Source organism: Phyllostomus discolor, chromosome 8, assembly GCF_004126475.2.
Source record: "Phyllostomus discolor isolate MPI-MPIP mPhyDis1 chromosome 8, mPhyDis1.pri.v3, whole genome shotgun sequence".
Classification (NCBI taxonomy): domain Eukaryota; kingdom Metazoa; phylum Chordata; class Mammalia; order Chiroptera; family Phyllostomidae; genus Phyllostomus; species Phyllostomus discolor.
Genome location: NC_040910.2, coordinates 89,497,073 through 89,522,984, shown reverse-complemented (window position 1 = coordinate 89,522,984; position 25,912 = coordinate 89,497,073). Strand labels below are relative to the sequence as shown.

General features: G+C 40.0%; 3 protein-coding genes and 1 long non-coding RNA gene across 10 annotated transcripts in view; 2 read left to right on the top strand and 2 right to left on the bottom strand.

The window, feature by feature from the left end:
- Positions 1-1,701: 1,701 nt before the first annotated feature.
- On the bottom strand, positions 1,702-15,450 carry POLG2 (DNA polymerase gamma 2, accessory subunit). Of its 3 annotated transcripts, none has more exons than XM_028520979.2 (8): positions 14,459-15,447; positions 10,979-11,099; positions 10,753-10,858; positions 9,580-9,753; positions 8,590-8,730; positions 6,000-6,080; positions 3,617-3,717; positions 1,702-1,904 (listed from the first exon to the last, which is right to left on the bottom strand). In XM_028520979.2, exons 1-8 carry the CDS (start codon positions 15,018-15,020, stop codon positions 1,739-1,741), a joined length of 1,452 nt encoding a protein of 483 aa, XP_028376780.1. In that variant the 5' UTR covers positions 15,021-15,447; the 3' UTR covers positions 1,702-1,738. The 3 variants fall into 3 exon arrangements, 2 of the variants coding, with proteins under 2 accessions (XP_028376780.1, XP_035889384.1); XR_004904860.1 differs by having other exon boundaries at positions 1,766-1,904; positions 6,000-6,055; positions 14,459-15,450; XM_036033491.1 differs by lacking the exon at positions 6,000-6,080 and having other exon boundaries at positions 14,459-15,450.
- LOC118502165 lies at positions 4,586-19,160 on the top strand. The gene is made up of 3 exons (XR_004904861.1): positions 4,586-4,597; positions 6,640-6,644; positions 18,403-19,160. It is a non-coding gene; the product is annotated as an uncharacterized LOC118502165 (long non-coding RNA).
- On the bottom strand, positions 17,294-24,823 carry DDX5 (DEAD-box helicase 5). 2 transcript variants are annotated; one of them, XM_028519240.2, is made up of 14 exons: positions 24,482-24,823; positions 24,013-24,196; positions 22,661-22,826; positions 22,230-22,326; positions 22,011-22,144; positions 21,852-21,917; positions 21,474-21,615; positions 21,226-21,386; positions 20,946-21,118; positions 20,484-20,594; positions 20,197-20,258; positions 20,045-20,104; positions 18,557-18,781; positions 17,294-18,350 (listed from the first exon to the last, which is right to left on the bottom strand). In XM_028519240.2, exons 2-14 carry the CDS (start codon positions 24,054-24,056, stop codon positions 17,947-17,949), a joined length of 1,845 nt encoding a protein of 614 aa, XP_028375041.1. In that variant the 5' UTR covers positions 24,057-24,196; positions 24,482-24,823; the 3' UTR covers positions 17,294-17,946. The 2 variants fall into 2 exon arrangements, with proteins under 2 accessions (XP_028375041.1, XP_035889383.1); XM_036033490.1 differs by having other exon boundaries at positions 24,522-24,537.
- Positions 24,814-25,912, top strand: part of CEP95 (centrosomal protein 95) — a 36,001-nt gene continuing 34,902 nt past the window's right edge. For 2 of the 4 annotated variants that reach the window (XM_036033487.1, XM_028519239.2), the window contains exon 1: positions 24,814-25,102. In XM_036033487.1, the coding sequence (XP_035889380.1) occupies positions 25,084-25,102 (19 nt within the window). In that variant the 5' untranslated portion in view covers positions 24,814-25,083. The remainder of the gene's footprint in view (positions 25,103-25,912) is intronic. The other 2 variants (XM_036033488.1, XM_028519238.2) reach the window with 1 other exon arrangement.

The window sequence follows — 25,912 nt, the reverse complement described above, 5'->3', positions numbered from 1 at the left end:
CAGGTTAACTCAACTACACCATGGGGTGTAATAAAACCCAAACAGTGCAAGACCCTGTAATAAACAATCCGATTTCTGAGAGAGTGAGAGAGAGAATCTATAAGCTAAGAGAGGCCAAAAGACCTAATGACCAATTTCAATATAAAAGTCTTATTTAAATTCTGACCCAAACAAATAATACAAATTAGAAACTGAATACTTGATATTAAATAATTAAGAATATTTTTATTATGAAAACTCTCACACAAAAAGAGAGGCAGTACAGCAAACACCCATGTACCCATCACCCAGCATCAACGACTCAGTGTTGTTCTTATTGTTCATCTATAATCCACCCCTTTTTTGTTAAAACTGGGAAATTTCACACAAAATTATTCAAGTGTCTCTATTAGATAAGGATTTTTTTTAAGCCATAATGCCATTATCATACCTAAGGAAATTGTCAATAATTCATTAGTATCATCTAGTGTTAATTTTTTTAGGTGTGATAATGGTTAATAAAAGATCCTTAACTAAGATATTTACAAATGAAATGATAGCTACAATCTACTTCAAAATAATACGGAAGGGTGATTGGGTAGATGAGACAAGGCTGGTCATGGGTTGAAGGCTGATGGCACATGGGATTAATTATACTATTCTGCATGTTTGTGTACAAAATTCTGCATGATATAAAAAATAATAATCAAAACATAAAAATGTACAACCAGGTAGCTTTTCAAGATATTTTTTAATATATATTAAGATTGTTTAAATTTTACTTTTAGAAAGAGGGGAAGGGAGGGAGAAAGAGAGGGAGAGAGACATCAATGTGTGAGAGACGCATCGATCAGCTGCCTTTTGCACACCCCCCCATTGGGGACCTGGCCTGAAACCCAGGCTTGTGCCTTGACTGGGAACCAAACTGGTAACCTTTTGGTTCGCAGACTAGCACTCGATCCACTGAGGCACACCAGCCAGGGCTCAAGATATTTTATACAAATTATTAGTTGGAATTTTTGTTAGGTTGATAATGATAATATAATTAACACAATTGTATTCAACATACAAGACTCCTTCTTTCCTGATAACAAAACCCATTTCAGAGAGGATAAGACACTACTGTAGCCCCAAGGGATAAATTATGTTTGATCCAAATTAATCATTATATTCTCATTCCCCTGAACAGTGATTAGCCTAGGAATGACCATGTGACCAAGTTCTGACCAATGAAACATCAACAACTCTTCTGATTGGGATGTCTGGGAAAGGTTTTACTTTCCTAACAAAAATAGGAGGGAGTCTCGGCTGGCTAGTTCTTATCTCTTGTACTTTCTTCCGAACTGGAATGTGGACGAGAAAGCTAAAAATACAGCAGCCACCCTGTGACCATTAAGCAACAAGTATAAAGATAAAACCCAACATATTAAAAGTGGTAGAACAGAAAAACAACAAAAGCCTGTGTCTCTAACTATAGAGGAAACGATTATACCAGCTCTGGACAGTGTACCCCCACCTTTATTTCTTTTTATAAGAAAAACAAATTCCAATTTGCTTAATCCAGTACAGTAGGATTTTTGTTTCTTGTAGCTGAACATAGTCCTTATACAATGGAATACAAGAAATATAAGTAATAAAAATCAATTTTTTAAAAAGCACCAAAAATGTCCATAAGTGCAAAGGGGCTAACAAACAATCTAAGTTAATGTAAGACAACCAAAGTAGAAAGGACAAATATTTATTAGGCTAATATTAAAATCTATACATTCTTAGCTGATGATATATACTTGGCTAAAAAGTCTTTTACTTTGGATACATGCATCATTTCCTTCATTGTGGTGTCTCTACTTCTCAGCTGTATCAATCCATTCTCCAGAGTTGCTTCAGTAATCAAAACTGTGAAGAGGATACCCATTTCATCATATCTAAGAAAAAAAGTAGTTAAACAAAATAGACGCATACAAATGTAAATTGTAAATTCATCGTATTACCAGTTTTAATTACTTTAGATTAATCACCACTTTCAAGAGTCACAAGACTCAAAGGCAGGGCCTGAGGGCTGGACCAAAACCCACCTTTTTCAAATATCTGAATTGCATTCAAAGTAAAATTTTCAGAAAGTTTCTGACTTACTGTATAGCTGAAAAGTCATAAAAGAAAATAAAATTTGAGAACAGTGGTACCTCAACACACCATTTGGGGTGATATTATGGGTAAATCTCGGATTAACCTTAGCCTTTTGGTATTTTGATGCAGTCCAAGAAATTTATTTTAAAGACTCTTATAATGCTACTATAATAAAAATCCGGTGCTCAGCAGATCATACCAAAATCATGCCTGATGTGTATGTAGCTTTATATGCTAACTTAGAGTTTCTAGTTCGGCAATAACTGAGCTATCCACACTGGCCTCCTTTCTTTTTAACCAGTCACGTGACCTCATTAGTGTTTCTTCGCTGTGCAGGACTGTATCAAAGTTACCTTATTTATCTATTTCCTTGTTTAGTGTCTACTTTATCCCACCAGAATATAAGATGCATCAGAACAGAAACTATTTGTCTTATTCACTGCTGTATCATTGTACAGAAAACATAATAGGTGCTTAATAAATATTTAGATTAAAATATCCTAAAATAATAAAGCCTTTACTACATAAAGAACAACTATAACTTGATAATGTCCACGACTCAAAGGATATACTTTCAGAACCTAGAAAGTTTAAATATGTCCACCTCATTTTATGTATGATAAAACAATTAAGCTGCTTTATCCATAGCAACCTACTTTTCTTTTGACATCATCTGAAAGGTGTATCTTAACATGTTAGAGAACTATGGAGCAAAACACAAAGCTTGAAACTTTTCAATCAAAAGTTATGTATTCAACACACACAAAAAAAAACCTAAAAAAAAATTTTAAAAAAAGGAAAAGCCAAAGTAAACCCAAAGGAGAAAAGAAGTCCTTTATTAAAAAACAGAAGTTAATGAAATAGCAGAGGGTAAGACTAAAGACAGGAAGATCAATTAGGAGATTATTTCAATAATCCAGCCAAGAGATAATGCTGATCTTAACGTGGGTAGTAGCAGTAACTACGGAGAGATATGGATTTGAATGTATTTAAGAGGTAGGCTGACAGCATTTGGTGACAAACTAGATGGGGAGAATAAGGATGAGGGAGGAGCTAAGGATGGTACATCCAGGTTTCAGTCTTGAGCAACCAGGTGTCAACAGAGGTGCTGATCACTAAGGGGACTAGTTTTCTGTCCTCTGGGATGAAATTATTTTCCACTCAGTCTCAGAATGAACCATACGCCAGCAAGGAAAAGGCAGTCCTGACTCAACAAATGCATCCAACATACATAATTTCAATCCTGATAAATCGATAAACTCAGGTATACATACTTCATGACATTAAGTCTGAAGTTACATGTGGTAAGTGCTCAAGTATACCTGATGAATGCTATTCCCTATTGTAGCAATTAACTAAGAGCATGCGGTTCTGTAAATGGGGAAGTTAGAAAGAAATACTTTTAAATTATATTTTTATATATAATAAAAAAGGTTACTGTTACTCATAAAATAAACATCATATAAAAAATAGAATAAAATATTTCTGTGAAAAGGAAAACAATTCTTACTTTGAATAAAGTTGCTCCAATGAGGACTGTGCAGTTTCCAAATAACCAGGCCACACAGAAATCCCATTTTCTAGTAATTCATTAAACAGCCCTTGACAAACCTGGAAAGAAAATACTTCACATATGAAAGAAATAAAAGTAGCTACAGTGATTAGTCTATTTCTGTGAAGCCACAAATCATCCTTTTCAATCTTTAAAATGGGCACGAATTCTTTTAATTACGTCATAATACTATTTATAATTTATATATTGTATATTTTCTCTGAAAATGCAAATCTCTGAAAATTTTATACTACACATAAGAATTTTTATTACTATCATTATCATTCAAAACACAGACAAAACCAAAATAGATTTTATCAGAGAAAAACAGTTAAGTCCAAAGAGCTACGTTTACCTCTAAACTTCTCTGAGAGTTGAGAACTGAACCCTAGGGTTTCGCTATCGTGTCAGGAAGACAAGGAAGAGCCAGGAGAGAAAACTAAGCAGAAGTCACCAGAAAAGTATGAGGAAAACCAGGAGAGCGGTGTTCCTGAAGCCAACTAAAGAAAATGCTTCAAGAAGGAAAAGATGATTGACTAGTTTCAGTGGAATGTTGGAAACAAAAGCCTGACTGGAAGTACATAAGTAAGAATAAATAACACAGTAAATTTACTGTTTTCTTAACAAGCGGTGAAGCAAAACAAAGCAAAATTTCAATGCCCTTAACTATCTGAAGCTAAAACATTGGAGCAGGGTTTCTCCCATTCAGCTCTGTTGATGTAAGTAAGAGGTTAGAAGTGCTCCTGGCCTCGTCATACAGGCTTCGGCAGCAATGCCTCCCCGCTGGGGGCCGTGCCCGAGCCAGGGCGCTGCTGCTCCAACTTCAGCCTGCACCAGAATCACCTGGAGGGCTTGTCAAAACACATTGCTCAGCCTGGCTCCCTCCCAGAGTTTCTGATTCAGCAGATCTGAAGGACCCAGAATTTGAATTTCTAACAAGTTCCCAGGGAAAGACCATACATAGTGAAATAGTTGTTAAGGTATTTGATATTTGGGGATAGAAGAGAATATAGATAGTAATAAATCTAAGAAATTAACAGGGAAAAATAAATACAAGAATGGATTTTAATAAGTTAGTGGTTTCCAGGTAAAAATTTGCTCTTTGTAGTGGAAGGTGAAAAAGAAAAAAAAAGCTCTAAGCATGATGAAGTGCTGAAGACACGGGGAAATAAGAACCCTCGCACCGCAGGTATGAGTGAGTACAAACAGGTGCAGCCAGTCTGGACTGCAATCTATCTGACATGGTGAAATTAAGGATACATATGCACTTGATCCAGAAATCCCATCCCTGTGTATGTAACTGGCAAAAATGCTTGCACAGTCCAGAAAGTTACATGCATAAGAATTCTCTGTGATACTGCTGAAGCAAAAGAATTAAAAACAGATTTAAGATATACCATACCAGTGCCCTTTTGGTAAGTTAAAAACATCCAAGGCACAAAATATTACTATATGCTTGTAAACAAACCAACAAAAAAACAAGGCTGGCAATTTTAATGACAAAAATCTAGGGAACAGAGTTCTTTGTTGTCCTTCAAGCAAAAAACAAAAAACAAACAAACAAAAAACAGAAAAAAACAACAACAACAAAACCTAGGAACTTGCTACCTTATAGGAAGTAAAGTGTTGGGGAGCATGCCACACCCTTGTGGAGAAAAGTGAAAATTAAAATATCATCTTCTCTTTCCCTGAGCTGACCATCCCCACCCTCCCAGACCTCTCCACAGGAGCCCTGGCAGAAAGCTGGGTGAGTCTCTCTAGTTCCCTCACTCAGGTCCTGGATGGGTCTGTCACCCAGGCCGAAATGAGGACTGCTGCAGGGGTCTCTGGAAAGAAAGAAAACCACACTCCTGGCTTTTCTCTGGGATAAGATTACTGATCTAGAATCTGTGCTTGTACCAGCAAGTATCAAAAGTATTAAGTTAAAAAGGGAAGAGGACAAAAAGAAATTCACTCGTGACATCTGTACAAATATTTTGATCACCAAAACTGTGCACTATCATAAAGAAGTGTAACTATGGACATGACATCAACAGTAAAATCCACTGAATTGTATTAATCTTCTTTAATATACTATACTTTAAAGTATCTACTATTAACCATAATGTTGATCCATAGTTCGTTAAAAAATTTTTTTTTCATGCTCCATATATCTTTTATTTTTTTAACATTTTTAAATTGTTGTTCAAGTACAGTTTTCTGCCTTTTCCCCCACCCCTCCCCATAGTTAAAAAATTTTTTAAAGCAAATAGTCAAAATAAAAATTTAAATTGTAAACTCCTCATTTACTTGGAATAATGGTTATAATTAAAATCATGACATTAAAATGCATTTAACCCACCTGTCTGAGTTCCACTGCTGGGCCTCTTCCCACATCCAAAGCAACCTTAATAGGGGCTAGACAAGGGTGAAGCTTAAGTACCTAAAGCAATTGAAGGGGGGGGCAACAACACATTTAGGTAAAACACAAGCACTAACAAACATGGAGCTTCTTACACAGTAAAATTTTGTGTGAAGACGGAAGCTAGCTGGGGGCCATAAAAAATCTTGTAATGATGTATTCAGCTGTCTATATCCAGCTGCTCTTGGATTTCTCCACTTAGATGTTCTGCAGAAGTAAGTTCACTTGATACGCCCCATTTTCTGACAACTCCATTTTCCGTCAGCCAAAATGCCGCTGCCTGGCATCAATGCCTTCCCTACCCAACTGGGGCCACGTGGCTTATCATCTGGACTTTCTCTTGATAAAACCCACCACTCTTCTCATTCATTACCTAGTCAACAAAAACTTGAATGGCTACTTCTAGGTGCTGGGGACAAAAATCCATGTCTTTCATGATGGGGAGAAACAGATAATAAACACAATAAATAAATCAATAATATACCTGAAGGTGGTAAATGCTAAAAAAGCTATGGGATAGGAAGTGCTGGCAAGGGGGTAGGTTGGGGAGGGCTGTTTGCAATTTTAAGGAAGTGGACAGAGAAGGTCTCCTCTCTGAAGTGACACTGGAACAAAGACTTGGAAGGAGGCTGAGGAATAAGACATGTGGCTATCCAAGGAAGAACATTCCAGGCAAAGGGGAGAACAAACGGCAAGGCTCTGAACTAGGAGCATGCCTGGCATGTTCTAGAAGCAGCAAGGATGTCTGTGCTGCCGAAGCAGACCAAGGGAGGTGGAGAGTAGTACACAGAGGGCAAAAAGGAAATTGTAGAACATTTTAGGGGCTTTGGCTTTTTCTTCTGAGTGAGATGAGGAGCTTCCTGGAGTACAGAGGAGCAAAGTAATGTGTACCTTTTAAAGGGGCCATTCAGTGGGGGAAAGAGGGAATGTCAGTGGCTTAACCACCAACCTAATCAGAGAGGAGGGAGTGGAGGTGGGAAGAAATGGTCAGATTCAGGATATATAGGGTCCGGGAGAAGTAAGGCCTGCCTGAGTGTGGTTGGCAGGATAATAATATAGGTGTAACATTTTACAGTTTTAATTTGAACATTTCACCTAAAATGTCATATGGTGTGCTTGAGTGTGATATTGTTATGTTACAGAAGTACGTGCTTATGATTTTATAATAAAAGATTCTGTAATAAGAAAGGTGTGTTATTAGTTCTGGCTGGTATGGCTCAGTGGATTGAGTGCTGGCCTGCAAACCAAAGGGTTGCTGGTTCGATTCCCAGTCAGGGCACATGCCTGGGTTGTGGGCCAGGTCCCCAGTATGGGTGCACAAGAGGCAACTGCACATTGATGTTTCTCTCCCTTTCTTTCTCTTTCTCCCTCCCTTCCCCTCTCTAAAAAAAAAAAAAAAGCAAGAAAGGGACATTGTTTTGGACCCCCCTGTAACCCCATGTATTTTGAAGGTAGAGTCGACTAGGTTTTGCTGACGGTTTGGATGTGGGGTAGAAGAGAAACCCCCTTGTTTGTGTGCTATAAATCCTATAAATCCCAACCCCTCAGAACAGTTCTATAACCTGACTTTCTCTATGGCCATATCAGCTTAACTGAGAACAGCATAATCAATCACTTAATTACACAGAGTAGTGCTGCAAACATGGTTTCCAATCCCAGTGGAATGCTCGACATGTTAAAACTTTTGATTTGGGCCAGCTCCCTTTCACGTTCAAGGGGAATATGACTATTCTAAATTCTTGCCACTTAAACCCCTACTCCTCCACATTTTAATCTAGTAATCTTGCCTCCTAGTTCTTAGCCTGTGCAGGCAGTGTGAGTAAAACTCCCTGCACAGACTAACTAGTAGCCCATTTATATCCATGCCATCTTTTTTTCCCCCCTGTTTCAAATAACTCTTTTTCAGACAAATCCCTCCACTTATGCTCTTGATCCCTCTAGCTTCTTCCAAAATCTTATTCCCTAGTCATTTTTTTTCTTTCCTACAGCTTCGACCCCTTCTGTCTCTTGATTTTGAGCCCTGCCAAAAACTGTCTGTCCTAAAATAAGCCTTTCCCTCGACCCAGACCCATATCTAGTTCCTGTGATCCAGTGGCCAGCCACTTGGGAACAGACCAGAAGCAGAGACGTCAACAGCACAAGTCTTGCTGTCAGTCGTATTTACTCCTACTTAACACTCATCTTCAAAGGTTCAAAGGCTAAAAATCAGACATAACTGCCTAGCTCCTCACGATCAGAAATACCTTTGCACTACCCAACAGGAATGTCTGATTCTATTCTGTGAGAACCTGCTTACTATTCCTGTGGTCAAATTCTAAAAAACTGAAAAATACTTAAACTTCCACTAAAAAAAGTTATTATTCACTTTATGTTAGAAACCAAGCACACCAACATTAAAAACAGAGGAACAATGAAACCTATGTAATTTTATTAATTAATGCCACCCCAAATAAATTCAATTAGAAAGAAAAAAGGTAAGGAGACTTATATTTTTAATTTCCCAAGTCTATCTCTGAAATATTGAAAGTACCTTTCTATGGAGATTTTTCTTTCTTGCAAAGGAATTCTCTGTTAGCTGGAAAGAATCATAGAGGTAAGCCAGCATGCCTCGGTCTAGATCTCCATTTACAGATAAAACAGAAGGAACTACATTTTTTCGTCCATCTCGCCCCTTCAAAGAAAAGTAGAACAAGAATAAAGTATCATTTAGTGGAACTATCTATCTCTTAAAATTACATTATTTAGACTTATAAAATCAAAATATATACTGATCAATAAATTTCAAAGACACAATCAAATTAATTTTCTAAACGTCGTCATTTGGCAACCCTCATGGTAAAAATTGATCTGGACAGGAATCATAAGAGGATGCTGCGACTGGTAGGTCAGAATCTTGTGAGAAACACATAGTCTTAAATTATCTGCACACAAAAGAATTATTACTCATTAATTAATGAGTACAAAATACTAATCAACTTTACATTGGAGAAACCTGGTAGCATCATCCTAACCAAGTGATAAAAGTTACCATCACCGTAACAAATTTTATTGTACGCTTCCTATATAAGGAGTTTGAAGAGGGCAGCGCCATTTCCGTGGCTGAGAAAACATGAAAGCAACTCCAATCAAGGGGCATTCTATAAAGTAACCGGCCTATCCTCTTCAAAAATCAAGGTCGTACAAGACAAGGAAAGATCAAAGGAAGTGTTTGTTTGAAAGAGACTAAGGCTACTCGACAACTACATGAAGCACATGATCCTAGTCTGGATCCTTGCACACTGGCATGACTGGTGTATTAAAAGGGTTCTGAGGGCTGGGTGGTGACGGTGAATTACTGTTACTGTCCTCATTGTGATGGCTGCATTGTGGTTATGCAGGTGAGTGTCCTTCCACTCGAGAAATACATCCTGAAGTATTAAGAGGTCATGTGCCCACGTCTACAGTTTATTATCAATTAGTTCAGCAGTGATCACAGAAAATCTGGGTAAAGGATACATTAGGAGTTCATGGTAAAACATACATGTAATTGGGACACATTTCCAGGATACATGTGTAAAAGTTCTTGCTCTCCTAGATTCCACAGGGTTTCTATTGGCTCCTTTCCCCAGGGAAAATGGTAGTAAACTCTGTTTCCTCTTCTCCCCTCTTCATCCTGGCAATCACTGCTGCTGAAGTTAGATGGACTCACCGCAAACTGGAAAAGAAAGTTTAGGTTTGTCTTATTAACTTATTAAAATAAGTGCTAAAAAGTAGGTTGCTAGAGGCATTTCATGTAGCAACTGAATGAAAATGGTCAAACCCAAATAAAAACTACAGAGAAAACTGTTGATTATATGTATATGGGTGTATCCTACTTAATAAGAAGGGAAGGCAACCAAGAGCTAAGTGAGATGAAGAAGAAAGTACCATATACTCACCATTCTTATCTTTTGTAAAGAGCTTGATTATTTATGACTATTCCACTTAATTTAGGTGGGTGTTTGGGGATTTTAAGAGTTGGAGAAAGATAAAAATGCTTACTTCAACTCTCTCCTGTTCAGCACATACCAAAACTTGATTATAAATTACAGAACCATTGTGACTAATATGGAGAGTTCATGGAGATAGGGAACAAAAGTTAAAACTCAAAGAGCGAACAAGGGTCAAACTCATACCAGCCAGGACAGCAAGGTGAGGGATTTGAACTTTACTTTAAAAGTAAACACTTACCAACAAAGGCTTCTGAGCAAGAGAGAAATATTAACCAATGTCTTTAGCCAAGTAACTTTGTTATAGGGAACAGTGAAAATTGTTACAGTTTATTTGTGTTTGTTGACTTATTATAGCTGTCGCTTATAACATAGCTACATCAAAAAATTTTCATTTATTACCTGGCTGATGTAGCTCAGTGGATTGAGCGCAGGCCTGCAAACCAAAAGGCTGCAGGTTCGATTCCCAGTCAGGGCGCATGCCTGGGTTGCGGGCCAGGTTCCCAGTGGGGACCTCATGAGAAGCAACCACACATTGATGTTTCTCTCCCTCTCTTTTTCTCTCCCTTCCCCTCTCTCTAAAAATAAATAAATAAAATCTAAAAAAATAAATAAAGTGGTTAAAACTTAAATTTTTTTTTCACTTATTATAGAAAAGTATTACCTCTGACACATTAAGACGATATACTTAATAACTATTGAATTAAGGGTGATTATTGTAGTACCTTTCTCCACCACAGGAGTCGATGACGTAACCAGAAATCAAGCCACTGGCTGGCAGTTCTTGTTGAAGTAAACCATACCAGCGAAGCTTCTGTCTTCTCACCCATTCTTTGGATATCAGAAATATTGGATAGTTACTTAGTTAATTATACAATGTATCTCAAAATGAAAATGACTAGTTCTTGACTATTTAAAGGCAAGGCCGAGTTATTTGCCATTTTTCTGTACCTTTTAACACCATCAGCTGTCTGCTTAGAAGCAGGATGAAAACACACTCCAATCTGAGCAAGGCCATAAGGCAGCCTCTTGTTTACCAAATCCAGGCAATTAACATAGTGCTCCAAGGCACCTGTCAAAAGATAAATCAATCATCATGTAAATCAATTCTATAAACCCAGATCTTTTTGATGAAGTCATATATAAACTAATAATATAATAATGCCAATGCAAGAGTACAAGTAGCATGGGGCTATTTATTAAGGTAGATCTTAATTACCACTTAATTTTAGTTTCCCCCAGACTTTTAGTTTGAAGATTTTCAAATCTATAAGTTGAAACAGTACAATAAACACCTGTTAACCCTTCACCTAGATGTACCAATTGTCAATATTTTGCCACATTTTTTGTTCACCCCCCAAAACATTTGTGTTCATCTCCTAAAATTAAAATGTTTTCTATATACCACATTTATACCATAAAAATAAACATAATACTGTAATTTCATCTAATATATAGTTGATATCCTATTTTCTCCAATTATCACACAAAATGTCATTTACTGCTGTTCTCTTTCTCCCTAAGGTTCATACACTGAATTTTGACTAGGTCTCTTTAATCTCTTTGAATCTAGAACATTTCCTGACTCCTCCCTCCCTAACTTTGCTCTTAATGACATTGACTTTTGAGTCCAAGGCAGATTATCTCACATTAGACATTTGCCTGATTGCTTCCTTATGACTTAATTATTTTTAGCAGAAATAAATACTAGAGTTGATGTGTGTGTGTGTCTTATTGTATCCTAACAGGAGCAACATAATGTCAAACCATCCCACTGTTAAAGAAACAAATTTAATTACCTGATTAAGGTAATCTGTTCCCCAACAATACCTTGCTCCCCAACAATCCTCCACCTACATTTTAGAATCTACTGATGATCCTTGCTTGAATCAATTATTATACCCTTGAAGAGTATAAAATCAAAACATGGTGACTTTTCTAATCTATTTTTCCTTTTACATTTATTGCATAGCTTCTATAAAAACAATTTTATCCACCTCTTCCATCCAACAGCAGCCTCAATTACTTTTTTGGTTAACACTGTGGTTTAAAATTTTTATTTTATTTAATGTGTTATGATTCATTACCATCAATATTTATTTTAATGTTCAGTTTGCCCCAAATTTAGCCAGTGGGAGTCTCCTTCAATCCAGCATCTGGTCCTTTCGACAGACATGACCCCCGACTAGTCTTCAAGTAATTCTTTGCTTTCTAGTACCATAAAGTGTCCCAAACTCACCTTGTACTTTCCTTGCCTTAGACCTGGAATCAGCCATTTCTCCAAGCACTGGTTTATTTTATTCAATAGAAACCAAACATTGGGTACTAGGTGTGCTCATTGCTATTGTCATTTTTTCTAGGCCCTTTCAATGAAGAAAGTTAGAAAATATATATTTTTAAAAATCATGAATTCATACTGATATTGCCAACTGAAATTTAACATTACAAAGTTTACTCTTATCTTCTTTTATATTTGTATCTCTTTTCTATTACAGAGAAAATCTTGGCTTCTAATAACATTAATCTATCCATCTATTTGCTTTATCCTATAATATACATAGTCTCAGAATTATAATTCCAACATTCCTACTTGGAGTAAACCTAAGTTCAAGATTTCTTTGTAGTTCTCTATGCCAGTTATATAAAAAATTATACCCCACTAAATGACAGCACTGTTCAAAAGTTACTTGAGATTTCCACTTCTGATAATAGTGGATTAGCTTGTAACAACAACAAAAAAGCTGGTCAAAAAAACTTTTAAAAAATCTATTTAAAGATAGAGGAGAACTATTAAGGCAGTGAGGACTTGAGGGTCCAAAATTTGGAGAAAAGGGAAGAGCACGGAGATGAATCCAACATTCAGTGCTACTTTTCCAATTGTCAAGTAGCAGAGCTGAACAGAGCTTCCTGACATCTTATGCAATTGGGAAGTACAAAAATTATAGTTCCTGGCTCACCAAGGAGGGGTCCTGGTAAACACCCCAGCCTTTCACTAGGGACACTACACTCTATAGAGGGGAGAGAAAAGACTGAAGCCCAGCCGCCAATAAACTTAGTTCTCAGTTGTACTAAGAAGATATGCTTCCACTCCAGCTGCCTGCCAAAGCAAAAGTAAATCCTTTCAGAAGGAAGAAAATGCCACTCAAAGCCTTGATTTATCTCTATAATTTTTATGCAAATTACCTAGAATTTCAGGAGAAAGCCCAAATGACCAAAAGCCCAGAGAAAAACAGATACTAGAAAGAGATACATCTAAGTTATTGGACATAGACTTTACAATGTGACTGTCCTCAAGAAAGTTGATGGCAAGATGGGGAAAATAATTAACCTAATTAGACACAGGAAGACAGAGGAGAATGGGTAAAAATATCTGGAGACATAATGGCTGAGAATTTTTAAAAACTAATCATAAGTAGAGGCTACTACAATACTTCTGACATGGAATAAAGCAAGCAAGAACATTGGGAATAGAAGGAAATGGGAAACCGGGTAACTAAGCAAATAGATGGATTTAAGCTTCCTAAAGGCAAGAAAAAGTCTGGCACACCATAGATGCTTTGATGAATGGACACCTACAGAGAGCTAAGTTTCTTTTTCTGATAAGGAAGAAAAGACTGTTTTGGGGCATGGTAATGGGCAGTGCTTTAACTCCCCCAACGTAAAGCCACTATGGAATAAAGCATACGAATCAAAAGTACCACATTTACTTAACAGTTTAATTTTCTTAAGGAAATCTTTAACAGTTTTACAATATAGTTACTAATTTTTAGAGAACCATGGTCATTGGTCATTTTAAACTACTTTACAGTACCACTTCATGAAAAATGGCCAGGATAGCATTTTGCAAAGATGAGTTCCCGTGCCCCAGAATCTCTGCCATGTTTTATTTGACTTTAAAGGCAAATGGTCCCCTATAAATTTCTGTGTATTCACTCAAGAATCACTTACAAAGCTTGATTAGTCCTATTTTGCGAACTCAAAAATTACCTACAGGGCTCTCAAAACAACAGACTGTAGATCAGTTTTCAACAAGAAAAATTGGGGAAGGGCATTTTCTTTTTGCTCCAGAAAAAATGAGCTTTGTGTGTAAAACTGAAGTGTGGCTGTGGAAGTATTTACAAACATTTTAGTAACGGTAAACAAATGATTTAAATCTAGGCTGCTCAATTAATTCTAAAATTATAGGGTTGCCCCGTGAAATTGAGAGTTACCAGGTCCTTCGGTCAGATTCTTTAAGGAACAGTGCCGACTGCATAGACCAGTTTTCTCCAGCGTAGAAGCACTGTCAATATACCCAACTACTTCGAAAAGATGAGAACCACGTAACTTCCTTTCCACGTGAATGAAGGGTCAGCTGCAATCCGCGGAATCGAGCGAGATTGCCTTTCCACCCCCGACATCTATTTTGAAGCATGAAATCATGAAGCATACCGTGAAGAAGGTTCTCCCGTAGTTTCCCAGAAGTTTTTAATAAGTTCTCAAGAAATGCTACTAGTTGTTCCTTACTCAGTTCTTTGTCTTGCAAGATTTCGCGCAGAGTTTCTGCAGAAACTAATCTGAAGTCACTGTCCCCGGGCAGTGAAGGGCCTGATTCAACGTGGAGTGCGTCTACGGGAAAGACCTGCTCCCTGAACACCACCACCGAGGACCACCATTCTGTCGCCAGATTCTTCCGCAACTCTAAGCCCAAAGGGCCAAAGCCAGAGTGGCACCCGCTCAGAAGAGAATCTCGACTAATCTGCTGTTTGGTGCCACTGAGGAAATGCCTTCTCTGACAGATCTCTACCAGCGCTTCACTCCCCTCTCCAGACTCCTGGGCTTCTCTTGGTTCGTTCCCCCTGGGTAGCTCCGCGTGCGACCTCATGGGCCCTCCGAGGGGACTACTCCCTTCCGTCAACCGCTCAGGCTGGCCCCCATCTACTCGACCCCCAAAACCAGACAACAGGCACCTGCAGACTTTCTGGCAGGCCCTGACGGCTGAACTGGAGCGCATCACCCTCGGGAGTTCAAGACCACAGTCCCTGTTGGTTGGTGATCCCAATAAACGGCCACAACCGTAGGAACCTGGGAACCAACTGCGCAGCTGCGTGGCAAGTTAGCGTGCGTGCAGCTGGCCCCGCCCACGGAAGTGCGTCACCGAGTTCCGGCTGTGGCCGTTCGGCCTAGCGGACTTGGGCCTCGTTCTCCACCTCAGATCAGTCAAGCCTGGACCTTCAGCCATTGCCGTTTTCACCAGTCCCCAGCATCAATAAAGTCACTCCCATTTACTTTCTGTCGTGCTGTAGCCAATGTTGCGTCAGTTTTACTTTCCTTCCCCATATTTTTTGCGTATCAGACATGAAAATAGATGCTCCCCAAATCACTGTCTCAATCTTGTATTAATGAAAATAAACTTTTGATTCCCATTTTTAAAGTGTTATCGTTTGTGGTAGTTTAGAAAGCCAGTTCTTCCTTGCAACTTTACTAAGGTAAACGCACCTCCATTCTGCCTAACCGCCCCCCCTCCCCCAGCAGCCTCTCCCGGGTGTGGTTCAGGCTGTGTAACCACTGCGAGGCTCTCATTAAAGTGGGTCTCAAAGGACAGCCGGGGACAGCATCTGCACCACCTGGGAACCTCAGCGGAACCTGCTCAGAGGCCCCAGCAACGTTTTAAACAAGCCCTGCATGTTAATGTAGAGAAACACTTAAGCGTTGTGTATAAGCAAGCTGCTCTACCAGTTTTTTCAGGGTTTCATCAAAACACGTTAAAACTTGACAAGGTTGGTGTAGAACGGAGATCCAAGGATCCCCCGCCTAGCAGGTCTGTGAATTTACAATCTCCCATGTTAACACTTAAGGCCTTTAAGAGGCTTACAATCTCCCATGTTAACACTTAAGGCCTTTAAGAGGATTGCCCAAGTAGTAGTTAAGTGGTACAAACCAGATGAAAACGGTTCATTCCAAAACTATGGAGTCCTACCTTCCCACTTCCCTTAAAGTGGTTAGGGAAACCTTGTAAGATTAATCCAGGTGAAAGGCACAAGCCATGGGATTCCACTAGACCACCAGGAAGGGGCAGTTTATAAAGCATAATAGCTTAGCAACTAAATTAATGGAGTAAGGGAGCAGTTAATGAAAAATATAACATAGCATAGTGCGACCTCAAAATAATTCCATGCAAGTGTGCAAGTTTATAAAGAGAAACTAGAAAACTTTAACTATTGCTGGAAAGTAATTACATTAACTGCAAAGCTGGGCACTATTAATGTGCGTTTCCCACACTAAAAAAACGCACCGAAATGGTCTTATACACAAATAAATGAGAGAGAATGGGGAGAAAAAAATTACATTTATTAGTTAAGACAACCACAGGTTGGACACAACACATGCTAAAAAGTGGAGTCTTTTAAAACTTAGTTCAAAGATAAATAGGTAAATGCTTCCCACAGCCCCACAATCATTTCCGTTTACAAATTTAAAGGCCCACATTAAACATTAACAGTAAAATTATGTAATAAATACTCCCACCTACCCTGAAAACTTAAGTCATAACCAATTTGACCATGCTATTTAAAACTGTTACTAGAGGTTGATCAGTTTTCATGTATTATTCCTAAAAATTACCATTCCCCTCCCCCTACAGAATTCAATTATTTTAGAGATAAGGCATTAAAACGAGTCCCCATTTAATCAGAATTTATCTCATTAAGACCTCCCCCCTCTCCTGGCAAAAGAACATGTATCACTCTCTGGGAAGACACACAGACCTAATCCTAGCCATTATTGATTAGAAAGGTTGTTGGTGAGCCAAAGTTAAATCTAAAGCTACTTCCTGGATCTTTCTAGCAATAAACCCATGTTGACCCAACAAGACTTATTAGTAACTGTGCTTCTGGTTATGTTGTTTTCTCTTGGTTAACCATTAATTTTGGTGAGGATTTTTTTGTGTTCAAATATGATTACACCTTCGCTTGAAGTAGTCCTGAGGTCCCCGGATTCCTGCAAAGACATTCAATGTCTCTCAGTCTTGACTAATTAAGAGCCTAGAATCTGTTTGTAACCTGCACCAAGAACACTGAAAACGAATTAAAACTTAGCTCCTGCCAACCACATCTTTAGTATGAAGTCTTAGTTTTTTTGTCAATATTCCAGTAATTCACATCAGAGCCAAGAGCATGAATATAATCTTTGGGGGATCAAGTTATTCGATACTTTTAAATGATAAATTTTGCAAAAGGAATAGCCATCCAGCTTCTCACATTAACCGAAGTGAAAATAATGGAATTCATTACATTGTGCCCTACAACACTATGTAATGAAAAATATCATTGACTTCCTATCTTCTAATCTCATTTCACAATTCTGCAAACAGGCTTATTGCATGACTCACCTTATGCTGGGAGGTACTGAGAGAATGCCATTAAGCCTAGAATTATAAATTTACCTAAATCAATCTCATTTTAATTCTTGCAATATGAATAAATCTGATCTCCCCACTTCCCAAAACTAAGTACGGTAATCGAAAGCAGTTTAGTTTTTGATTAAAAAAAAAAAAAAAAAAAAACCCACAACGGACCATCTAAGCAAAGTTTTACATGATATTAGATATGTAAAATAAAGTACAATTTCCACTTAATTCAGTCTTCAAATATTTTTTATTGGAAGGCCATGCATTGCCTTCATTCATTGTATTTCAAATCACTGTACATTTACTTTTGTGAAAACACTGCCTGCATTTTCTAGTACAAAAAAAACCTAAAAATTGTTTCAGGAATGTAGAGAAATATCCAACTTAAATAGCGAAAAAGTGCACCATAATCACTGCTGCACTGCAGTCATTTCTGCATTTCCCATGTTTCTTAAATAACTATCTTGTCTGATAACACACAATATAAAGAGCAATTATGAAAAACAGACATTTACATATACTTTCTAAAGTCTTATTGAGAATATCCTGTTGGCATTGGATAACCAATCATAGGCGCAGCTGCAGTAGCAGGATATGCATATGCCTGTTGGTTCATACCATTGTGCATATTTGGAACATTACTTCCATATTGCTGAGTGCTATCGTAACCATTCTGGTAAGTCCCTGTTGGATTACCAGTCCTAAAACTGGTCTGTATACCAGCAGACACAAAATTACTTCCAAAGCTCCCATTGGTGTAATTGGTAGCACTGTAAACACCATTCTGAGTTTTTGCCCCAAAATCTCTCTTAAGCAGACTAGAGTAACCTCTGTCATAATTTTCCCTGTCTCTAAAGGTATTAAATCCACCCCTTTTGCCCGCAGAGTATCTGTCCCGACGGTCATCCTTCATGCCACCTCTACCCCTGGAACGACCTGTAAAGAAAAAAGATTGCAAACTGATTATTTCTGTAGCACAAATAACAAGAAATTAGGTAGCTCTTATTCACTATAGATGTAGAATATTTCAACATTAAGTGTCCTGTTGAAAGTTTTTACTTACCTGCCAATCCCATTTAAATGGGTTTGCATACAATTATGTGACCTAAAACCACCAACCTTTATTTTAAAATTGATCTTACCTGAACCTCTGTCTTCAACCAACTGAAGCAACTTGGGATTAATTGCTTGATTAGCTTCACGAAGCACAGAGATAAGGTCGCTCACTTGCTTTATGTTATTAGGTGTAAAGAAAGTGTATGCTGTGCCTGTTTTGGTACTGCGAGCAGTTCTTCCAATTCGATGAATATAATCCTCTGAGGAGTTAGGGTAGTCATAATTGATGACAAATTTCACATCTTCCACATCTGTAAGGTGTTGCAGTGTGGCAAAATAGCAATGTACAGAGTTTTGCACACCACAACAGCCAGACCAAAAATAAAAAGTTAGACAATTGTATTCCCAAGAAGGTACGGGCTGCAAAAAATACAGTTAAAATGGTTATCGATTCCCTGCAGGAATACCATTGAGGTTTAAAAACAAAAATTAAAAAAAAAAAAAAAAAGCACACGTAATCTGTGTCTTCTTTACCCACCCAATGATAGAACCTGTCAAAAGGATGTGTATTCCCTAAAACATTCCCATATCAGCAAGTCCCCTTATAGATCATCAAGTGACATCTGAATGCTTCTGTGCAGTAGGGCCACTTAAAGGTTCACAGCAACCTCTTCATGTGCTTATTTTGAGGACCTTTAAACAAAAAGGTACATGGTCCTTTTGCATTACACTCTCGTCAGAAGTTGAAAATTCTGGCCACACTGCTTGTCTTGCCAAGACCTTACAACTGCAGCTGCAAGAAAAACATACCTGTCCCCCAAAAGTTGTTTTTATGCACTGTGTCTCGTCTAGGCAAGCGCTTCCAAGAAGCCAGGATTCACTTGAGAATGTGTCTCTCTCTGGCAGGTCTCGACATGACGACTACTGTGTAGGTTGAGGGAGGAACTTTCAAAGCATTGCTTTCTTTTCCCACTGATTAAGTGTGGGAAGTTGCTCCTGCTCTAGAGCTCATGTGCCAGTACTCACCAATTTGTAAAAGGCTTATAGTACCTTTTAAAGCTGCTCTCTCCATTTCAAACTTGAACAAAAATTTCATTGAACATTGAAGTTTGGAAGTATTTCTTCGACATTTCAGCAAACTCACTGAAACTCAAAGACTCACAGATCACAGCAAACAGTCAGAAACAATGCTGTACCATGGCAGTCATGCAAAGCATGGGACAGAAGAAATACCACGGCAGTGAACTGCAGTGAACTGTGAGGATAACTTCCAGTTCCCCCCGGAGAGAACAGTTTACGTGGCAGAGGTGGTATGTTCTGCCTTTTGAAGATTACTGGCACACTTTCAGCTTTTCACCTCTCTAATCGACTGGAAGCAGCCAGCCGATCACTAGTCCTCCATCCCCCTCGAGTCCTCCGATTGTCATGCCTAGGCCTTGCCACAAAGACTGCACCTTTATATGAAAAAAAAAACTTAGAAAAAATGCAGAGGTTAAAGAAAGCAATAAACTTTCTTTAAAAATTATATGGAGATCTTCTGGAAAACCAAGCCATGAATTCGAGTTTGTACTAACCTAGCCCTCTGGAGGCCACATCTGTAGCAATCAGAATAGGAGCTTTTCCATGTTTGAATTCTGCAAAACAAGGCATATATATATGATCACTAATCTGAGCACAATCCTTTTGGGGGGTGGGGGAGTAACAAACCTTCATTTGAAATACTTACCATTTAGAACCCAGTCACGTTCCTGTTGACTCTTATCACCATGGATACCCATGGCAGGCCACCTACATTGGAGTAAAGTTATGTAAGTGACTGCAGTAACTGATAAAAGATTTTAGTTTAGCATTTAAGCCATTTTGGGTCACAGATCCCTCTAATTTCACCTCAAATAATGTTACTGTTTTTCCTACACTACCAACAAAACTCAAACCCATTACTCCTGACCTAAGTCTGCCCTTCCTCTAAACTCCGCTCTAATACATCTACTCCAATGGAGGAAACCCACATACCCATCTCTCCTCATTTTCCTAGTAAGTTCATCACATCTTCTTTTGGTTTCAACAAAGACAATGGTTTTATTCTCCTTCTCACTCATAATTTCTTCCATCAGACGAATAAGCCTTAAAAGAAAAAAAATTGTAGATTTTAAAAGAAATCCATGGTGTGACCACACATTTATGGTCAATGGTACCTGGATACAAACCAAAAAGGAACCCCTACTTAATATCAATAATCACTCATCAAGCAATTCTACTTTTGTCCCTTGAACAAACCACAGGACACCCGAGTTCCTTTTCCTACAAGAATGCTATACAGCCAATTATCTGAATGCAGTAAGCAAGAATTTTCAGAAACAATGAATCACAGGCTCACTTTATATTAACATTCTCAGATTCTACCCAAGTCACTTTTAAAATAACCTATAAAACAGAGACTCAAATTACACTGCAATTATTTTTTGTAGAACTTACTTTTCATCCTTTTCTACATCATGACACACATCCACAATCTGAAGAATGTTGTGGTTTGCACTCAGTTCCAGTGCACCAATGTTTATATGAATATAGTCTTTCAGGAAATCTTCAGCAAGCTGTCTCACTTCTTTTGGCCAAGTTGCACTCCACATGAGGGTTTGCCTGTCAGGCTAAAAAATTTTGGATTAAAAAAAAAAACAAAACACAAAAACACCTTGTTGTATTCTAAGAACGAATTTAAAGGTAAGTTTGAAGAAATACATTAAAGGGCACTTACTCTTATCTGATCCACAATCTTCCTTATTTGGGGTTCAAAGCCCATATCAAGCATTCTATCTGCTTCATCAAGGACAAGATAGGTGGTTCTTCTCAGATTTGTTTTCCCACACTCTAAAAAGTCGATCAGTCTTCCAGGAGTTGCAATACAGATTTCCACACCTTCAATTAAACACATAAATATAACAAAGAGTTTTAGAACTTCTTAGTACCAATGACAAAAAATAAAACCACCTTTTTGTTACATACCTCTCTCCAAATCACGTATTTGTGGTCCCTTGGGAGCACCACCATAGATGCAAGTGGACTTTAATCGACATGCTCTGCAATACTCAGCAGCTACTTGCTGCACCTGTTGGGCCAGTTCCCGAGTCGGTGCCAGCACCAAGCACTAAGAGGAACAGAAAGTGGAACAGCTTTTAGCAGAATCCTAGGTCCTAGTTTTACACAAATTACTGTTAAACAGCAAATGACAAGCTTCAGTTAAATTGGGTAAAATAATATTTCTATAGGAAACCACCACAAACCACCTTTTATTATATATTTTGCAAATCACTACATTCAACTCTAAGTCAAAAACTTTAAAAAGGGGGAAAAATATATATACACACACATATATATACTTACAATAGGCCCATCACCTCTCTCTAGGAATGGCTGATGATTGATGTGGACAATGGCAGGCAGCAAATACTATTTAAGGATAAGAGACAACAGGAGTTTTATTAAAATAGCCCTGTCTTCCTTTCATTTCTTCTAATTATCTCAAAAGTCCTCCCAACTTACAGACAATGTTTTCCCAGATCCAGTCTGTGCTACTCCAACCATATCTAATCCACTTAGAGCAACTGGCCATCCCTGAGCTTGAATAGCAGTGGGTTCAGTGAAGTTCTGTCTTGCAATTACATCCATGATGTTTGCTGTAATTAGCAGCAAATTTAGAAAAATTAGCAATGCCAAAAGAAAAAAGGAAATTAAAAAAGAGAACTCAAAATTAGTACTTACCAGGGAAGTTTGCTTCATAGAAATTCAGAACTGGCTTTGGGCAGTTGTGACCTCTCACTGTAATTTCCTTGCTTCTTCTGTAAGTCTCCACCTCTTGCTACAAAACAAATCACGTAGTTAAGTGTTATGACAATCTCCCCTAACTAAATATGCAACCAGTAAGCCTCTAGACTTATAATCCATTAGGTACTTTTAAATCGGGATCCACATATGAAAACCCTATGTGGCACAAAAAAATAGTTACGCTCAACCATCCTAAATAAAAATTCAAAGCCATCTGTTTCCAAAAGTGAGTAACACTTCTTCCACAAGAAATCAGAAAGCATGAATTTCTCACAATTTGGTCTTTAGAAGACATTTTCTGATCGGGTTTTGATTTACTCTATGTCATTACTGAGTTAAACTTGACGAAGCCACATGAAATTACTCACAGCTGTGCGCCTGGCCAAATCAGGGTGTTCTTGATAAAAATTCTTCTCAAATTTGGGCAGCTCATCAAGATTCCACTTCTTTTTAACTAGTTTCTCCCCAGGGTTTCCAAACTTCTTTCCCGATAGAGGCCCTGCTCTACTTCCTCCAAATCGAGGCGCACCAAACCTGAAATTAAAACACAACCTTACACTTCCAAACGTCTACATAGCGGTTTATAAACACACTACCTTACCATTCCTTGGCACACCCTAAAGACCGACGAAAAGACTTCTGGGAGCATTACAATATATCGTTGTCCTTAGTGATTATTCTCCAACCAGCAATGAGCACCTCGGGTTTCCTTTCCCATTATCCCAAATATACACTATTAAAGCCAACGAAGCTAATAGCCCAGGATTTATCAGGTCGGAAACCGGCTGTTCAAAGGCCAAAAGCTTTGATTACATGCACAACCGCTCGAGGATACCCGTCTTGCCCACAAGGTTAGGAATTAAGTATCTGGGAGAACAATACGAGAAGGGAGGAGCTTAACAGCGATGTTATTTACCAGCTGTTTTCAAGTCAAGGCGCCTTAATTTTAATGGCTAACGGGCAGCACAGGCCATGACAGCAGAAAAAGCACGGTAGTGATCTTGGGGACACTTAAGCAAACCGATCGAGTGGGAAGAATCCCGAGGCAGGGCGCCGGATCAAGGTAACAAAATTACATAAAGTACGGAAAAGGAGGAGGAGCTGGCAACTACCGGGGGAGGAGTCCCTGCCCGGGCGGAGTCGGCCGGGCGGCGTTCCTGCTGGGGCGGCGCTTCCCCCTTTGTCTCGCATTTCTCTCTGCGCCACATTTTCTCGACGCTGCCATTTTGAGCTCCTCCGCCGGGCGGGGTAACAAAGGCGCCGCCATGTCCGAGAGCGGCATTTTGTACCTGCGGCTCAGCCACATGGCCGATTCCTGTGGCGCCGGCCACCCCGCCGCCGTCCCGACCTCATCAATAGCATTGGAGGCGGCCCTCTCGGCTCCCACAGAATTACCGGGGCCCTTAAAAAACCTCTCCAAAGGTAGCTCCTAACAGCGGCGACTTCACCTGCCTCGAAGTTTTCCTACCCTTGCAATGCATCCCTCCGAATTTTCCCCACAGTTGTTAAGTCGCCGAGGTCCCGAAGCCTTCTCCCAAACAAAAGATGAGGTTAAAAAAAATCTGCCAATTTTAGACAAATATCGAAATATCGCAAACCTTTAACAGAAAAGACCCAAAAATAGACTGAAAAACTAGGTTCCCATCGCCACCCACCCCTCGTTACCTCATAGGCCTCCCATCCCCCACCCGCCAGGCCTGACAGGTTCGTTTTCACTCACCCTCGATCCCGGCCGCGGTCTCGGTCACTCGAATAACCCGACATGGCGTCAATGATTGCGGTTGGCGGGGAAAGAAGAGGAGAGAATCGGGTGCGACGAGTCGCTGGAGATGGCCTCGGCGACGGCGAAGCCTTGCGGGGGCGGCAGCGGCGGAGTGACGGCGACAAGAGGGCGAGCTGCTCCCCTACAGACCGGTGGAAATGAATGAGGTGCCGGCCGCGTCCCGGCTGCCGGTTTTATAGCCTGGACCGCCTCCTCCGCCGCAGAGAATGCTGGGAGCTGCTCTATGACCTAATCACCCCGCCCCTGCGCAGAGGCCGCAACGCCCGCCGACATTCCGGAATCCGCCATGTTCCCGCCCCAGCCCCCCACCCGCGACCCCTCCCTCAGATTCGCCCGTTTTTTGCCCATTTCATGGTTGGGCCCACCCACCACCACAGTGCCTCAGTCTGCACTCTCTTGACTTCACCTTTTTCTCGTCTTTCCACACTTCGAGGAAGCTACCCCACCCTTTTTTAGGTCCAGCCTAGGAGATAAAATGGCCAAGATCGGATAACCTACTCAGACCACTTGGAGTTGTTTACGTCTTACAAAGAGCCTTCCGCCCAGAACCAAACGAGACAAGAAGGCGGAGCCTGACGTGTCGCGTGGCTGCCCCGCCCACCGGGTGAGCCGGCCGCACTACTTTCTCATTTGATATCGGCGGAGGAATACAAAGCGAAAAGCTCACGGGAAGCTCCGTGCTGATGACACGGGGGACCGGCGGGGGCTGCTGGCTGACCCGCACTGTCAAATCCACACACCTGACAATGCCTTAGCACGATCTTGCCGGAGACTAGTATCTAAAGCCCCCAAACCGCCGCCTCGGCTCGAGCTGCCTAAGGAAGTGCTCTGATGACCAATCAGCAGCGAGAAGCCGTTTTAACATTCCTCCCTCTTTCACCCCTCCTTTCCTGCACTTTCGTTTAATTCCCCCTCCTTTCTGCTGTGGTGTCTGCGCCGAACGGCCCTTCCAGGACACCGTCCCCAGCGCGCCCAGCTCGGAGTCCGGCGGCGACCTGCCTCGGCGACATGGCTGGCTCCGAGGCTGGTGAGTGTCGGCCTGGAGCCCGGGTGTGTGTAGACTGAAGCCTGTTAAGTCCTCGACTCCCCCCACCCCCGCCCGTTTTATCTTAAGACCTCCGGCAGCCTCAGCTAAATATGGCTTGTGACAGATACTCCGTCATAGTGGGCGGGTTCTCTGGATGGGGTCTTGTCGCCCAGCTCTCGTTCCGATGGGAGGCCATCGAGTGCGATTTTGGGTTGGGGGAGAGAAGGCCCTGCGACTAGGCCTGTAGTACGCCCGAATCTTGGCCGCAAAAGGCAGTCGGGAAGTTTCTTCCTCGGACTGGTATCTAGCCACTGTCAAGGTGCTCTCTCTAGCATTGTGGGGATTGAGGTTGTACATGCATCTGAACTTTTGAGGAATGACACTCTTAAGATCTGTTGATACCCCGCCAAAGTATTGGTAACGAATTTTTCTCTTCAGTGCCCTCTAGAGAAACCGGCTTTGTCTAGCATCAGTTTTGAAAAGCGAATTGATTTGGTTGTCTAGGACGCTTTCATCCTTTTCTCCAGGGCAGCATTCAAACTAATTGTTACGGTTGGGTCATCTGTGAGAAATGGACACGGTGAGGGGTGGGGAGAGGGAGATAATGTGCATTGAAGAGACGCGCACACACTTTGTTTCTGGGAAAAGGGATAGAATGTGCCTTCAACATACAGTCACACATGTCTAGAACATATTGAAGGTAATCGAATACAAAATAAAAGAACTTTCCCTTTAATCACCAATCACTTCAGGGAACATTATGTTTCATGATAGACTAATTGCAACAAAATGGGCACAAGAAACCTAAAT

Excerpts from the sequence above, each read along its gene's own strand:
- POLG2 (XM_028520979.2), bottom strand. The coding sequence starts at position 15,020 with ATGCGCTCCAGTTCAGCCGTCAGGGCCTGCCAGAAAGTCTGCAGGTGC. Across the intron at positions 8,731-9,579 it reads GAAATGTGTCCCAATTACAT|GGGCGAGATGGACGAAAAAA; the intron begins GTATGTTTTACC and ends TTTTCTTTGAAG. Across the intron at positions 6,081-8,589 it reads AGAAAAATCTCCATAGAAAG|GTACTTAAGCTTCACCCTTG; the intron begins GTACTTTCAATA and ends CAATTGCTTTAG.
- DDX5 (XM_028519240.2), bottom strand. The coding sequence starts at position 24,056 with ATGTCGGGTTATTCGAGTGACCGAGACCGCGGCCGGGATCGAGG. Across the intron at positions 22,145-22,229 it reads CTATGAAGCAAACTTCCCTG|CAAACATCATGGATGTAATT; the intron begins GTAAGTACTAAT and ends TGCTAATTACAG. Across the intron at positions 21,119-21,225 it reads AGATTGTGGATCAGATAAGA|CCTGACAGGCAAACCCTCAT; the intron begins GTAAGTGCCCTT and ends AAAATTTTTTAG.